General features: G+C 36.9%; 1 protein-coding gene across 23 annotated transcripts in view; it reads right to left on the bottom strand.

The window, feature by feature from the left end:
• NEO1 (neogenin 1) overlaps positions 1 to 16,344 on the bottom strand; it is a 247,657-nt gene that overhangs the window by 116,425 nt on the left and 114,888 nt on the right. For all 23 annotated transcript variants that reach the window (XM_070233713.1, XM_070233792.1, XM_070233755.1 and 20 more), the window contains exon 6: positions 1,213 to 1,367. In XM_070233713.1, coding sequence (XP_070089814.1) covers positions 1,213 to 1,367 — 155 coding nt within the window. The remainder of the gene's footprint in view (positions 1 to 1,212; positions 1,368 to 16,344) is intronic.

Consider the following 16,344-nt stretch of genomic DNA (forward strand, 5'->3'; position numbering starts at 1 on the left):
GCTGCATATATATGAGCATTTCTTAAACTATAAAATAGCATATGAATGCCAACTATTGTTATTTATACAATACAATATGGTTTTAAAACTTTTAAAAATAGTATGGGGGCCGGCCCGGTGGCACAGTGGTTAAGTCTGCATGCTCCGCTTCAGCAGCCCAGGGTTCACAGGTTCAGATCCCAAGTGCAGACCCAGACACACACCGCTCATCAAGCCATGCTGTGGTGGTGTCCCACATACAAAATAGAGGAAGCGTGGCACAGATGTTAGCTCAGGGCCAATTCTCCTCACCAAAAAAAAAAAAAAAAAAGTATGAAAACAATGATAAAAGTAAAAATGCTAATTTAACCATCACATGTTGCCTTTTAGTTAAGGTTAAATACTTGTGAACTACTTTTTGTAACATATGAGATTAAGCACTTCAAAAATAGAAAATCTATTCTTACTAAGAATGAATTACTCATAAGAGAAATCTGTAATGAGACATTAAGTCTTTAACAACCATAATTACTTCTGATTATTTTTATGTCATGTATGCATCTTGAGATACGTCGTTAATCCTTATCACTAATATCTAGATAATTCTATTACTAGGATGTTAGATAACAATAATAGCAGATAACATTTACTAAGCATTTACTATATATAAAGTAAAAAGCAATAATGGCTAAGTATTCTTAAATACATTTAACACTAATTATTTACTTTTGCATTTACTTTTTAAAAGAATCTTTATATCTATTGTCACAACCATTGTCCACCATTGGGACATGCTTGTTTTCAAGGGTCTGGGCATCAGCATACGCAGGACAGATTTCTGCTCCTTGAATAGAGAGCTATGAATGAAGACAACTGGTGTACGCATGTGTGTGCACACACACAGACACAGGAAAATGATTACCCAGAAAATGGTGGTAGCTGTGTTTAAGAGTGCTAGCATATTTGAATAGGAGTACCAGATTGCTGGTCAGGAGATCTGGACTTTAGGCTTAGTTCAACCACTGATTTGCTATGTGATCTTACATAAGCTACCAAAATATTTCTGGGCTCAGTTTTCTCATCAGTCAATGAAAAGATTACGTTCTCCACGTGAATTTTTCTATCTTCATCTGTAGTACGTAAACTGGCATATAGAAGGTAACAGATCTCTTGGTGACATTTAAAGACATTTAAGGTTTCAGAGATAAGTGTCCTTCTTTGAAAAATACTTACTACGATCTTAAAGTAATCACTTGGGATAACCATATCCCCATTCTTGACCCACTTCACAGTTGGAGCTGGTTTTCCAGTCACTTCACATTCAAATATAATATCCATAGATTCATGAGCATAGATATTAGTAGGCTGCTTCAGGAATTCAGGTTGGGCTTTAAAATAGAAAATAAATTAAGATATTAATGAAAATAAAAATAGGTAGCTATTCATATTTCAAGTAATTTTTAAAAATCAGAATTTACAGGATTTTTACTTATTTTTTGAGGCTTTCACATAAGCATATAACAAACACGTTTAAAACATATGTTAGTAACACAATATCTTTAAAAATTGATATTCTGGTATAATCAACTAGAAGAATAATTATAATTTCTGAGTTTTCTTGTTGAGAAATATTTACTAAGTTGAGTATACTGAAAGTATGAATGTTCTGTCTAAAAATGAATATTAAAGACTATTCCCCTAAGATTTATACCATTTTGGAAGAGTCATAATTAAAATTCAAAAAGTTGAGAAGACTGACATTAACTTTTCAGTCAGCTTGATGAGTAACTAAAACAAAAAAAGTAACAATGTCACATTAGAGGCCTTAAATAGTTCACTCAGGTAACACATTCACATCCCTCATTACATGAAACACTCAACACACAGCGACACACTCCCATTAGTAACATCCCTCATTACATGAAATGGTTTTGAAGGGTGGGAGGAAGAATGGTAGGATCTTCGAGGAAAAGTTAAGAGTACTTGAAAAAGCCTGCATATTCCAGTATCTCCCTTTCCCCTTGCCCCAAAGTTGTAAATCATTAACTTGTAAATAACAGATTCATCAAGATTTTGAATTAGAAGGGTAAAGGCAGATCATCTAGTCCAACTTCCCACCTACTGCTCTAATTTCTTGTACAGCATCCTACCGACCCGGGAACTCCCTATATCACAGAGCAGCAGGCTCCACTCTAGGGAGGTTCTATTGAAAAAACAATGATGGGGCTGGCCCAGTGGTCTAACAGTTAAGTTCACGTGCTCTGATTCTGCAGCCCCGGGTTTGCCAGTTTGGATCCCAGGCACAGCTCATCAAGCCATGCAGTGGTAGGTGTCTCACATATAAAACAGAGGAAGATGGGCACAAATGTTAACTCGCGGCCACTCTTTCTCAGCAAAAAGAGGAGGATTTGCAGTGGATGTTAGCTCAGGGCTAATCTTCCTCAAAACAAACAAAAGACAATGATGACAACAGCAGCAGCTTTCTTTTTTTCTTTTAATAGTTGAGCTAAAATGTGCTTGGCTTGCTGCGATTTTGTCTAGGATTCTGTTGCATCTGTGGCAATTTGACATCTTAACAATATTGAGTTTTCCTTTCCTTGAACATGGTGTCTCTCTCCATTTATCTAGACCTTTAGTTCCTCTCATCAATGTTTTATAAATTTCAATATACAAATCTTGTTCATACTTTGCTAGGTGTATCCCTAAGTAATGCACATTTTTTTGTGATATTTTAAGTGGTACTTTATTTTTTTAGTTTCCAATTCTTCACTGCTAGTATGTAGAGGTGAAACTGATTTACATATATTGACCTTTGATCCTGTGGTCATGCTAAACTCACCCCTTAATTCTAGCAGCTTTCTATACACAATTCTTGGATTATCTACATAGACCATCATGTTGTCTGTGAATAGAGACAGTTTTATTTCTTCCTTTCCAATCTGCTTTCCTCGTTTTTCATTTTCTTGCCTATTGCACTGGCTAGAGTGAGGCAGGTTCTGGGAAGAAGTCCAGACTAGCTTTCAAATTCGGGTAAGTGAAGAGTAAAAGCACAGACAGCAGGTGGAACCTGAGGTTAGCAGTAGGAGCCAAGAAGGGAAAGAATGTATAATCTTAAGAAGCAACACACTCATGGTGATGGAAGATCAAGAAAACATAAGTCTAGGTGAAATCAGAGAAATCTATTAATAGTGAATTTGACTATCCTTTCAAACATTGATTAGCCATTTGTATTTATTCTTTTGTGAATTATCTATACACATACTCTGACATTTTTTTCAATTAGAGTGCTCACAATTTTATTATCTATATATAGAGCTTTTCACATAATGCCAGTTACCAATTTATGGCCTCTCAGCTCTAAATCTATGGGTGAGGACCTTTGCCAGCTGGTACAATGTTCGACTTTGTTAATACAGGGTGCTGGAGGGACACTGCAAAGTACAGCAGAGGAAAGGCCATATCTTTCATGTTGGGGTGTGTTTTTCTTCTGGCCCCTCTGGCGTGACAGCTACAGGGTGTGTGAAGGACCCATTGATGATTAGTCTCCTACAAGTTTCTCTGCTCAGTCTCTAGTAAGTTTCTCCAGTTTACTCCAGCAAGTGGCTTTCTGAAGACCAGCTCTGACCTACAGTACCCCACTGGAGTGCGTGCAGCATACCAAGTGACTCATGACACCCCTCCAAGGCAACTTCCTGCTCAATCCATCAGGGCCATGGCACCCCAGCAGGTGGCTTTCCACACATGCTCAGCCCTGTGCCATCCAGCAGGCAATCTCCTGTGGACCAGCTTGGTTCATGGCTGTGTCCTCTGGCAGCAACTATACTCTCTCCAAGGTGTGAATCACAACTTTGGGTAGGGGTGCCCTCTTCCAAATTTGTTCCTTTTTTGGATTCTCTCTCACAGCTCTAGAGGTAATAGTGGATCCTTATATTTACTAGTTCTGTATTCTTTATAGAGTCTTATTTTATCCTTTTTAGTAGTTAAAACATCTTTTACTAGTTAATGATTCTTTTTATCAAGTTTTCCTTATTCAAATTCCTGATGTGATTTCTGGCTCCTGATTGGACCCTAACTAATACAGTTAGATACTAATCCTTTCTCATACATGCTACCAATATTTCTTCTCAGTTTTTTCTTTTGTTTTTTAATTTTAGGATCTGTTGTGACACCAAAGTTTCAAATTTATATGTGGTAAAATTTATTAGTCCATTCTCTTTTGGTATTTATATTTCATTACTCTTACTCCAAAGGATTTCCCTGCTTTCATACTATAAAAATATTCACTTACATTTTCTCCTACTATGTCTATGAAACAATCTGGACTTCACTAAGTATCCAGCTTTATATGTTTCCAAATGGCAACTCCAGTAGTCCCAATAAGAGTAACTGATTTGAAATAGTTTTAATATTAAAATCCTATATACTCTAGGGGGTGTTATTTCTGGATACTGAGTGGTTTCCTTGATCTGTCTATTCCTAGGCCAGAACCACCAACTTACTGAATGTAACTAAATAATATTTTTAAATATTTGGCAGAATAAGTACTTTCCCTTTATTCCTTTATTGACTGAAAATTTTCCCATCATACTCATTAAGCTATTTTTTTCCCAGATGAATTTAGACTCATCTTTGGTTAAGTTTCTCTGTTCCTTCTCAAAGAAAACAAACAAGAACAAACTAGAGTTTTCATCTGAAGTGCAATAAATTTTAGATGCAGGAAAAATGAACATATTTGCAACTCTGAGCACTTCTATTTAAGACTAGATTATTTACATTTACTTGGATACTATTCAATAATGACTTATCATAAAGATTGTGTAATGATGGAAGTCAAGAGACCTATAGTTGAGTTCTGGTTCTACCACTAGACATTTTGCTGACCACTGGTTTCAGTTTGCTCCTACACTGAACAGTGAACTCAACTAGACTATTCCTAAGTACACTAAGATCTCTAACCAACTGTGTTTCAATGATTTTAGTTAATCATTGATATATGATAATTAATACCTAAAATTCACGAGTGCTTTCCACTTATTATCATTTACTTCCCACAACAACCCTATTATTTAGGTATTATTATATTATTTCCATTTTACAGACAAGGGACACTAACACAGACAAGCTAAGCAGCTCTATATGATCACATAACTTAGCTAGTGACAAATCTGGATTTTGAACCTAGGCAGTCGGACTCAAAATTCTATACTCTTTAACTTTTTTTTTTAAAGATTTTATTTATTTATTTTTTTCCTTTTTCTCCCCAAAGCCCCCCAGTACATAGTTGTATATTCTTCGTTGTGGGTCCTTCTAGTTGTGGCATGTGGGATGCTGCCTCAGCATGGTTTGATGAGCAGTGCCATGTCCGTGCCCAGGATTTGAACCAACGAAACACTGGGCTGCCTGCAGCGGAGCGCGCGAACTTAACCACTCGGCCACGGGGCCAGCCCCCTCTTTAACTTTTTATTTTATAATAAAGAATAATAAACACCAGGTACTTGTAGCTTCAATTATCAACTCACATCCAATACTGTTTCATCTATATTCCAACACATCCCATGCCCCTCCCCATATTACTCTGAAAGCAAATCCCAGGTATTGCATTATTTCATATATAAATACTTAAGTACCTCTGCAAAACAAGAACTTCCATTTCTAAACAAAGTCATGATACCATCGTCAGGTTAGTATCTACAATAATTTCTTAATATCATCAATTATCCAATTAGTATTTACATTTCACTAATTGGCTTATGTTTAAAAAATGACTTATTTTATTTGAATTGGGCAAAGTGCATTTATTGATATTAATTTGTTTCTTACATGTTTTCAAATCTACAGGTTCCTCCTTTGTCTCTTATCTTTGTTTGCAATTTAAGTCATTTATCCTGTAAAGTTTCCTGCAGTGTCTTTTTTTCTTTTACTTTGAGGAAGACTGGCCCTGAGCTAACATCCATGCCCATCTTCTTCTACTTTATATGTGGGACGCCTGCCACAGCATGGCTTCATAAGTAATGTGTAGGTCCACACCAGGGATCCAAAGCAGTGAACCCCAGGCCACTGAAGTGAAGCACGAGAACCTAACGGCTACGCCACCGGGTCGGTCCCCCTGCAGTCTGTCTTTTGCTGACTGCATTGCCATGGTGGTATTTAACATATCTGTCCCATATACTGGCAGTTAAATATAGAAGCTTGATTGGAGTCAGGCTTTTTTTTTTTCAAGACTACTTCATAGGTAGTGCTGTATCCAACAGGAGGGTTCATGATGTGTGACTGTCTCTCTTTCTGTGATGTCAAACAAGTCTTGCTTCTAATCCTGTTTTCCCTATCCTAAGCCCTCCCTTCCCATATAGGTAGCCATTTCAAGTGTTTTTGTGTGGTTTATCCTTCCATTTGTAAAATTATAAGCAAACACACACAAAATCTGTCCCCCCTCCTCGTTTAAATACTAACATACTAAGCAATTATTTTCTACCTTCAAAGCCTGCAACCTTAACCACTATGGCACCATGCTTCTGGGGAACTGACATATTCCTTATATTCCTTGAGTCTAAAGAACTGAGGTTTCCCGAAAGGCAGAGTGTGTAATTCTGGAAAACACAGCAAAATCCTCTTTTAAAAAAAATCCAATAAATATAATGATAGTATGCATTTTTAGTAAACAGACTTTCAAAGACTATTAGAAAAAAATCATCACACTCTTCAAGTTATCATTTACTTTTGCCTTTCATGAATTATAAAATAATGCCTTTAAAATGTTCTCTGGATTTTAATTCCTCTGTAGATAGTATTCACACCAATTAAACACAATGTAAGAGCAGATGTTTGTGGTTGGGAAGTTAAATTGATAACCAGAGAGCAAATGAGTCAATTACCATAAGAAAATCAGTGTTGTAATGGAAGATTATGTATTTTGTTACCAAAGAGATAATTAAGCTTCAAATTCTCTTTGACAGCTCCCTATCCCTTCTAATGCCATCATCATTACAAGAATAATTTTAATTGCTAAATGCATAAGTTGAATCTAATACTAAAACATATTATACTTGTAAAATTCTTTTACTGGAAACATCACTTAATTTCATCACTGTTACATAAATGCTGGAAACTGCCGCTCAATTCAAACAGAAACAACACAGGGCCAACAGCAACGTTTCAAGGTTACTTTATTACGCTGTTATTTGGAAGATTATAACAGTTTCCATTTACATTAGCTCTAAAATGTTGGAGTATCCATTGCTTGATTTTAAAAGTTAAAGCTTGAAATTCTTAAAAAGCTCTTTAAGTAGAGAAATAAAGCAATTGTGTCCATTTTATGTTAAACTGCACACTTGGTCTTAAGCTTCTTTTCAATAATTCACAAAATTACATGTTAAGTCCTAAAAAAAACCCAGGCATCTAACAGCCTGAAATCCCTTCAGGGGTGGTGTTTGACAGTCTAATCGCAAGTCTGCTAAGTATTGGCTCAACTAACAAAGCAAAAATACATTAGAACGCTCCAACTTTTCTTGAGAAAGGTTCTTGTTCCAATGAAGGTGAATAAGTTTTACTTAATCTCCAGGAGAAACAGGTGAAATCGGAACTATGAAGCAACATTATGACAAAGCTGCCACACGACCTTGAAATTAGATTTCTATCTTTCCATCCCCACAGCGCCAGCTCCAGTTTCACTGCTCTCTCTCAAACCTACCCCTCAACTTAGCTAACAGGTACTCACCCTTCAGATCTTAACTAAAAATCATTTCCTTAAAGAAGCTCTTCCTGATTGACAGGCTGCCAATTTCCCTCCCCATTCCTAGGCCATTGCTGCCCTATTTATCACTGAAACCCCAGTGGCCTAAACCGTAATGGGTGCTTGATGCGTATTTATTGAAACAAATGGTTTCTTGAATTCTAAAAATTCCATTAAGCAGCACTGCCAGAGAACTGGATATTCAGGATAAGAATTTTTCAAGGATTCTCAAGTTTCTCAAGGATTCAATGTTTTATACCACTATATATATATATATACACACATAGTTCATAAATCTATCCTTTGCTATCTGTGAATTTTCTGCATGAGTTTTAAACTTTGCTTTTAAATGTGTATGATAACATAAAATCTTAATAAGCATGTCATTTCAGCACTCACATTTATGTTTAGATTTACAAGTTGGCTCTGTGATCACAGAATTTTTTTTTCTAATTGAGGTTATGATAGTTTACAACATTGTGAAATTTCAGTTGTACATTATTACTTGTCAGTCACCATAGAAGTGCGCCCCTTCACCCTTTGTGCCCACCCCTCAAAACCCCCTTCCCCCTGGTAACCACTAAATAGTTTTCTTTGTCCATGTGCTTGTTTATCTTCCACGTTACAAGTGAAATCATGTGGTGTTTGTCTTTCTCTGTCTGGCTTATTTCACTTAACATAATACCCTCAAGGTCTGTCTGTGTTGCCAATGGGACAATTTTGTCTTTTTATGGCTGAGTAGTATTCCATTGTGTATGTATGTATACACATATACACACACAGATATAACTATATAAATATATGTATATATTTATATATACATATCTTCTTTATACAATCATCAATGGACACTTGGGTTGCTTCCACATCTTGGCTATTGTGAAGAGTGCTGCAATGAACAGAGAGGTGCATAAATCTCTTTGAATAGGTGATTTCATGTTCCCTGGATAAATACTCAGTAGTGGGGTAGCTAGGTCACATGGTATTCCTATTTTTAAGTTTTTGAGAAATCTCTATACTGTTTCCACAGTGGCTGCACCTGTTTGCATTCCCACCAGCAGTGGATGAGCATTCTCTTTTCTCCGCAACCTCTCCAACATTTGCTACTTTTTGTCTTGGTGATTATAGCCATTTTAATGGGTGTAAAGTGCTATCTCAGAGTAGTTTAGAATTGCATTTCACCAATGCTTAGTGATGTTGAATACCTTTTCACATGCCTATTGGCCATCTGTATATCTTCTTTGGAAAAATGTCTGTTCATATCCTCTGCCCATTTTTTGAACAGGTTGTTTCTTTTTTTGTTGTTGAGTTCTGAGTTCTTCATATATTTTGGAGATTAACTCCTTGTTGGATATGTGATTTGCAATTATTTTCTCTCAGTTGGTGGGTTGTCTTTTCATTTCGTTCACGGTTTCCTTTGCCTTGCAGAAGCTCTTTAGTCTGATGAAATCCCATTTGTTTATTTTCTTTTGTTTCCCCTGTCCGAGTAGACATGGTAATCGAAAAGATCCGTTTAAGACTGATCTCAAAGAATGTACTGCCTATATTTTCTTTTAGAAGTTTTATGGTTTCAGGTCTTACTTTCAAGTCTTTGATCCATTTTGAGTTTATTTTGGTATATGGCATAAGAGAATGGTCTACTTTCATTCTTTTACATATGGGAATCCAGTTTTCCCAACACCATTTATTGAAGAGACTTTCCTTTCTCCATTGTATGTTCTTAGCTCCTCTGTCAAAGACTAGTTGTCCATAGATGTGTGGTTTTACTTCTGGGCTTTCAATTCTGTTCCATTGGTCAGTGTGCCTGTTTCTGTACCAGTACCATGCTGTTTTGAACACTATAGCTTTGTAGTATATTTTGAAGTTAGGGATTGTGATGCCTCCAACTTTGTTCTTCTTTCTCAGGATTGCTTCAGCTATTCGGGGTCTTTTGTTGCCCCATATGAACTTTAGGATTCTTTGTTCCACTTCTGTGAAGAATGTCATTGGGATTCGGATTGGGATGGCGTTGAATCTGTAGATTGCTTTAGGTAGTATGGACATTTTAACTAAGTTTATTCTTCCAATCCATGTGCATGGAATATCTTTCTATTTCTTTACATCATCATCAATTTCTTTCAATAATGTCTTATAGTTTTCACTGTATAGGTCTTTCATTTCCGTGGTTAAATTTATTCAAAGATATTTTATTCTTTTTGTTGTGATTGTAAATGGGACTGTGTTCTTGAGTTCTGTTTCTATTAGTTTGTTATTAGAGTACAGAAACAACAGATTTTTGTAAGCTGATTTTCCACCCTGCAACTTTGCTGTAATTGTTGACTATTTCTAATAGTTTTCCAATGGATTCTTTATGGTTTTCTATATATAAAATCATGTCATCTGCAAACAGCGAGAGTTTCACTTCTTCACTGCCTATTTGGATTCCTTTTACTTCTTTTTCTTGCCTAATTGCTCTGGCCAAAACCTCCACTACTATGCTGAATAAGAGTAGTGAGAGTGGGTACCCTTCTCTTGTTCCTGTTCTCAGAGGGATGGCTTTCAGTTTTTGCCCACTGAGTATGATGTTGGTTGTGCGTTTGTTATATACAGCCTTCAATATGTTGAGGTTCTTTCCTTCTACACCCATTTTATTGTGAGTTTTACCACAAATGGATGTTAGATCTTGCCAAATGCTTTCATTGCATCTATTGAGATGATCGTGTGGCTTTTGTTCTTCATTTTGTTAATGTGGTATATCACACTCACTGATTTGCAGATGTTGAACCATACCTGTGTCTCTACTATAAATCCCACTTGATCATCATATATGATCCTTTTAATGTATTGCTGTATTCAGTTTGCCAATATTTTGTTGAGGATTTTTGCATCTATGTTCATCAATGATACTGGCATGTAATTTTCCTTCATGTTGTCCTTGCCTGGCTTTGGCATCAGGGTGATGTTGGCTTCGTAGAATTTGTTAGGAAGTGTTTATCTTGCTCAGTTTTTTGGAATAGTTTAAGAAGGATAGGTAATAAGCCTTCTTTGAATGTCTGGTAGAATTCTCCAGAGGAGCCATCTGGTCTTGGACTTTTATTTGGGGGGAGGTTTTTGAATACTGTTTCAATCTCTTTACTTGTGATTAGTCTCCTCAGATTCTCTATTTCTTATTGATTCACTTTTTGGAGGCTGTAAGAATCTAAGAATTTATCCATTCCTTCTAGATTATCCAATTTGTTGTCATACAGTTTTTCATAGTATTTTCTTATAATCCTTTGTATTTCTGTGGTATCTGTTGTAATTTTTCATCTTTCATTTCTGATTTTATTTGAGCCATTTCTCTTTTTTTCTTAGTGAGCCTGGCTAAGAGTTTGTCAATTTCGTTTATCTTCTCAAAGAACCAGCTCTTTGTTTCATTGATCCTTTCTACTGACTTTTTTGTTTCAATTTCATTTATTTCTGCTCTAATTTTTATTGTTTCCCTCCTTCTGCTGACTTTGGGCTTTGTTCTATTTTTCTAATTCTGTTAGGTGTAGTTTGAGACTGCTTATTTGAGACTTTTCTTGTTTGTTAAGGTGACCCTGTATTGCAATGAATCACTATCAATGAGACTATTCATTCTTCTGGAGATCCTAGCTAGTGCAATAAAATAAGGAAAGAAATATAAATATAGGGTGGGGTTGAAGAAATCTCTCCCTGCCCACTGCACAAGCATACCATGGCAATATCTACTTGGAACATTCAAGAAAATCTCTGTCTCATGGAGAAATTCTAATGTGCATTGCTGTTCTCTTTGTAGTGGTGAGGAGAGTCCCAATGAATTAATGAATTAGATTAAATAACTTAATAATTATTATTGAACTATTAAATTTATAAATAATTCAACTATGGTACACCTAACTGAAGTATATGTTACAGCCTTCCTACATAAAGTGTAGGGACCAACAGCATTGTCATCATCTGTGAGCTTGTTAGAAACAAAGAATCTCTATCCCCCACCCTAAATCCTCTGAATCAGTATCAGCATTTTACAAAGATCTCTAAGTGAGTCATATGCATGTCAAAAGTTTAATAAGCACTGCTTTGGAGCATTTAAATACTGATGTAGCCTTATATGTACAAACATGGCAAAATCTAAAGAAAAAAAGTCAGAAAGCAATTTGTAAGGAATATAGATGGTATGATCTTATTTACTAATGAAAAACAATGTATTTCTAGATGTACACATATGGAAATGCTTTTTAAAGACATCTAGAAGTACACACTACACTGATAGCAAAGGTTACCTCTGAGGAAAGGGGTGGTAATGGGTAAGGAACAATGAAGGAGGAGATTTACTTTTTTGATATGGTCTGATTCTTTAATAATGGTATTGTATTACTTACATAACTTAAAAAAGCAAAATAAAAGCAAAAATAATAAACTGAAAAACTATTAGAACTAAACACAAAATTTCTGTAAACTAGCAGAATAAATGATTAACATACTTTTCACTGTGACTCATATTCTTATACAACCAAAAACCAAGTGGAAAGTACAAATTTAAAAATCTAATTCACAATAACTACAGAAACAAATAGATATGCACCTAACAAGGAAAGAAGAAAATGTTTAAGAAGAAACCTATGAAACTTTACTAAAGGAAATAAAAGAAAATGTAAAAGACTGCAGGCACGCAGTGTACTGACCCGATCCAGGCATGCTGACACAGACCCCTGCAGACACCATTGAGGTTCTTCCCCTGGCCTGTTAGCCAAGGGGTCTGCCATACCCACTACAGTGCAGATTTAATCCAGTTCAGCCAGGGCAGGCAGCCCGCCCTAGGGACCTGCCCTGCCCAACAGGCTACTTTTCGGCTTGCACTGACTGGGTGCCATGATCCTCTACAGGCAGGTGAGCATGTCTGCCTCTGGGGGCAGGGCCTCTGTGAGGATCAGATGAACTGTGGGGGGGGGGGGGCACTGGTGGAGAGGTGGGGGCCTCTGCAGTGGGTGTCAGGGTACGCTCCAGGGGGATAAGAAGTGTGCATGCACCAGGCCTGTGTTCATGGTGTGTGTGGTCCTGTGGGGGGTGAGGCTTATCAGTGGCAGAAGACCTGTGCTTCACAAATAGCCATAAAAAGGATCAGCCCCACCTTCCCCACCTTTCAAAGCCTGAAACAATTGAGTGCTCCTGTGCCTATGGCCAGCCCCACTCAGCTGCACTCCTAAGAGAACTGACAAGAGCCTTGTAGGCCCAAGGCCTATACCAACTGTAAACCCCTGAGCCTAGTAACCAGCTACACTGGGTACCTACCCAATTAACAGGAGTGTGCTGTTAGACCTTGTAGCCAACAGTGTTGAGGCTCCCCAAACCAGATTTACAAACAGCTGGCCGGGGAAGGAAAGACTAGGCTCCCTGGGTACCTGCATTAAGAGCAACCCTGCCTCAGCAGAAGGACACAAATAACCCACAGAGGGGTCACTCCTAGGTCTTCTGGACTGGTGACAAGAGGGAAGCACACTGCTGGGGCACAGAAGGCATCTCTTACATAAGGCCACTTCTCCAAGATCAAGAGACACAGCCGACTCACCTAATACATAGAAATAAGCACACAGAAAGAGACATAATGAGGAGACAAAGGAATACTTTCCAAGCACGGGAATAGGATAAAATTCCAGAAAAAGGAATAAATGAAACAGAAATAAGTGACCTACCTGACAAAGAGTTCAAACAAAAACTCATAAGGATGCTCACAGATATTGGGAGAAGACTGGATGAATATAGTGAGCTCATAAACAAAGAAGTGGAAATTATAAAAAAGAACCAATCAGAAATGAAGAATATAATACTGGAAATGAAAAATACACTAGAGGGACTCAGTAGCAGAGTAGAGGATACAGAAGAACGGATCAGCAAGCTAGACGAAAGACTAGAGGAAATCACCCAGGTTGAACAGACAAAAGAAAAAAGAATTAGACAGAATAATAGTCTAAGGGAACACTGGGACAATATCAAGCACACTAACATTCAGATTATAGGTGTCCAAGAAGGAAAAGAGAGAGACAAAGGGGAAGAAAATTTATTTGAAGAAATAGTAGCTGAAGATTTTCCTAACCTAAGGAAGGAAACAGATATCCAAGTACAGGAAGCACAGAGAGCTCCAAACAAGATAAGTCCATAGAGGCCCACACCAAGGCATAATTAAAATATCCAAAATTAAAGATAAAGAGAGAATCCTAAAAGCAGCAAGAGAAAGGCAACAAGTGACTTACAGAGGAAAGCCCATAAGGCTATCAGTGGACTTCTTAGCCGAAATCCTACAGACGAGAAGACAATAGCATGATGTACTTAAAGTGCTAAAAGGAAAAAACCTACAGCCAAGAATACTCTGTCCATCAAGGTTGTCATTCAGAATGGAAGGAGAGATAAAGAGCTTCCCAGACAAGCAAAAAGTTAAAGGAGTTTATCACCAAGAAACCAGTTCTACAAGAAATGCTGAAGGGACTTAATTAAGTGGGAAAGCGATGACCACAAATAGGGATAAAAGAACTATCAAAAAAAAAAAAAAAAAAAACCAGGCAGTAAAATCACTGGTAAAGGCAAAAATATAGTAAAGGCAGCAGATCAACCACATGTAAAGATAATATGAAAATTAAAAGACAAAAGTATTAAAATTACCTGTTTCAATGATAAGAGGGTAATGGACACACACAAAACAAGAGATTAGATATGATTTCAAAAACACAAAATGTGGGGGGCTGGCCCTGTGGCCAAGTGGTTAAGTTTGCGCGCTCCGCTGCAGGCAGCCCAGTGTTTCGTTGGTTGGAATCCTGGGTGCAGACATGGCACTGCTCATCAAACCATGCTGAGGCAGCATCCCACATGCCACAACTAGAAGGACCCACAACGAAGAGTATACAACTATGTACTGGGGGCTTTGGGGAGAAAGAGGAAAAATAAAATCTTAAAAAACAAACACAAAATGTGGGAGGGGGCAGTGAATAAGTAAAGCTTTTAGAAACAGGTCAAGCTAAAGAGTCTATCAACTCAATATAGACTGTTATATACATAGAATATTCAACAGGATCCTCATGGTAAATCACATATTAGAAACCTATAATAAGTAAGCAAATAAATAAGACAGAAGAAATCAAACATATTACTAAAGAAAGCCATCAAACCACAAGGGAAGAGAGCAAGAGAAAAAGACAGGAACAGAGAAGTACTACTAAAACACCCAGGAAAAAAAAAGTAACAAAATGGCAATAAATACATATTTACCAATAGCTACTTTAAATGTCAATGGACTAAATGCACACCGTGGCAAATCAGATAAAAAAACAAGACCCATATATATGCTGCACACAAGAGACACACTTCACACCCAAAGACACTCACAAACTGAAAGTGAAAGGATGGAAAAAGATATTCCATGCAAATGGCAAAGAAAAGAAAGCAGGGGTAGCAATACTTATATCAGACAAAATAGACTTTAAAACAAAAACGGTAACAAGAGACAAAGGCACTACATAATGATAAAGGGAACAATCCAACAAGAAGATATAACACTTGTAAATATCTATGCACCTAACATAGGAGCACCTAAATATATAAAGCAATTATTAACAGGTATAAAAGGAGAAATAGATAGTAACACAATAACAGTAGGGGACTTTAACACTCCACTTACACCAATGGATAGATCATCCAAACAGAAGATCAATAAGGAAACACTGGCCTTAAATGACACATTTGACCAGATTGACTTAGTGGATATATATAGAACATTGCATCCAAAAACCACAGAATACACATTCTTTTCAAATGCTCATGGAACATTCTCCAGGACTGATCACATATTAGGCCACAAAACAAGTCTCAATAAATTTAAGAAGACTGAAATAATACCACACATTTTTTCTGACCACAAAGGTATGAAACTAGAAATCAACTACAGGAAGAAAATCAGAAAAGCCACAAAAATGTGGAGATTAAACAAAATACTACTGAACAACGACTGGGTCAATGAAGAAATCAAAGGAGAAATCAAAAAATTCCTGGAGACAAACGAAAATGAAAATATGACATGCCAAAATCTACTGGATACAGCAAGAGCGGTTCTAAGAGGGAAATTTACAGCAATTCAGACCTACCTCAACAAGGAAGAAAAATCCGAAATAAACAAGGTAACAGTGCGTCTAAACGTACTGGAAAAAGAAGAACAAACAAAGCCCAAAATCAGCAGAAGGAAGGAAATAATAAAAATCAGAGCAGAAATAAATGAAACAGACACTAAAAAGACAATAGAAAAAATTAACGAAACTAAGAGCTGGTTCTTTGAAAAGATAAAGTTGACAAGCCCTTATCTAGACTCACCAGGAAAGAAAGAGGCAAGGCTCAAATAAATGAAATCAGAAATGAAAGAGGAGAAATTACAACAGACACCTCAGAAATACAAAAGATAAGAGAATACTATGAAAAGCTATATGCCAACAAACTGTATAATCTAGAAGAAATGGATAAATTCTAAGAAACATACAACCTTCCAAAACTGGACCAGGAACCAGTAGAGAATTTGAATAGATGAATCACCAGTAAGGAGATTGAAACAACAATCAAAGACCTCCCAAAAAAGAAAAGTCCAGGACCAGATGGCTTCCCTGGTGAATTCTACG

Source organism: Equus caballus, chromosome 1 (assembly GCF_041296265.1).
Source record: "Equus caballus isolate H_3958 breed thoroughbred chromosome 1, TB-T2T, whole genome shotgun sequence".
NCBI lineage: Eukaryota > Metazoa > Chordata > Mammalia > Perissodactyla > Equidae > Equus > Equus caballus.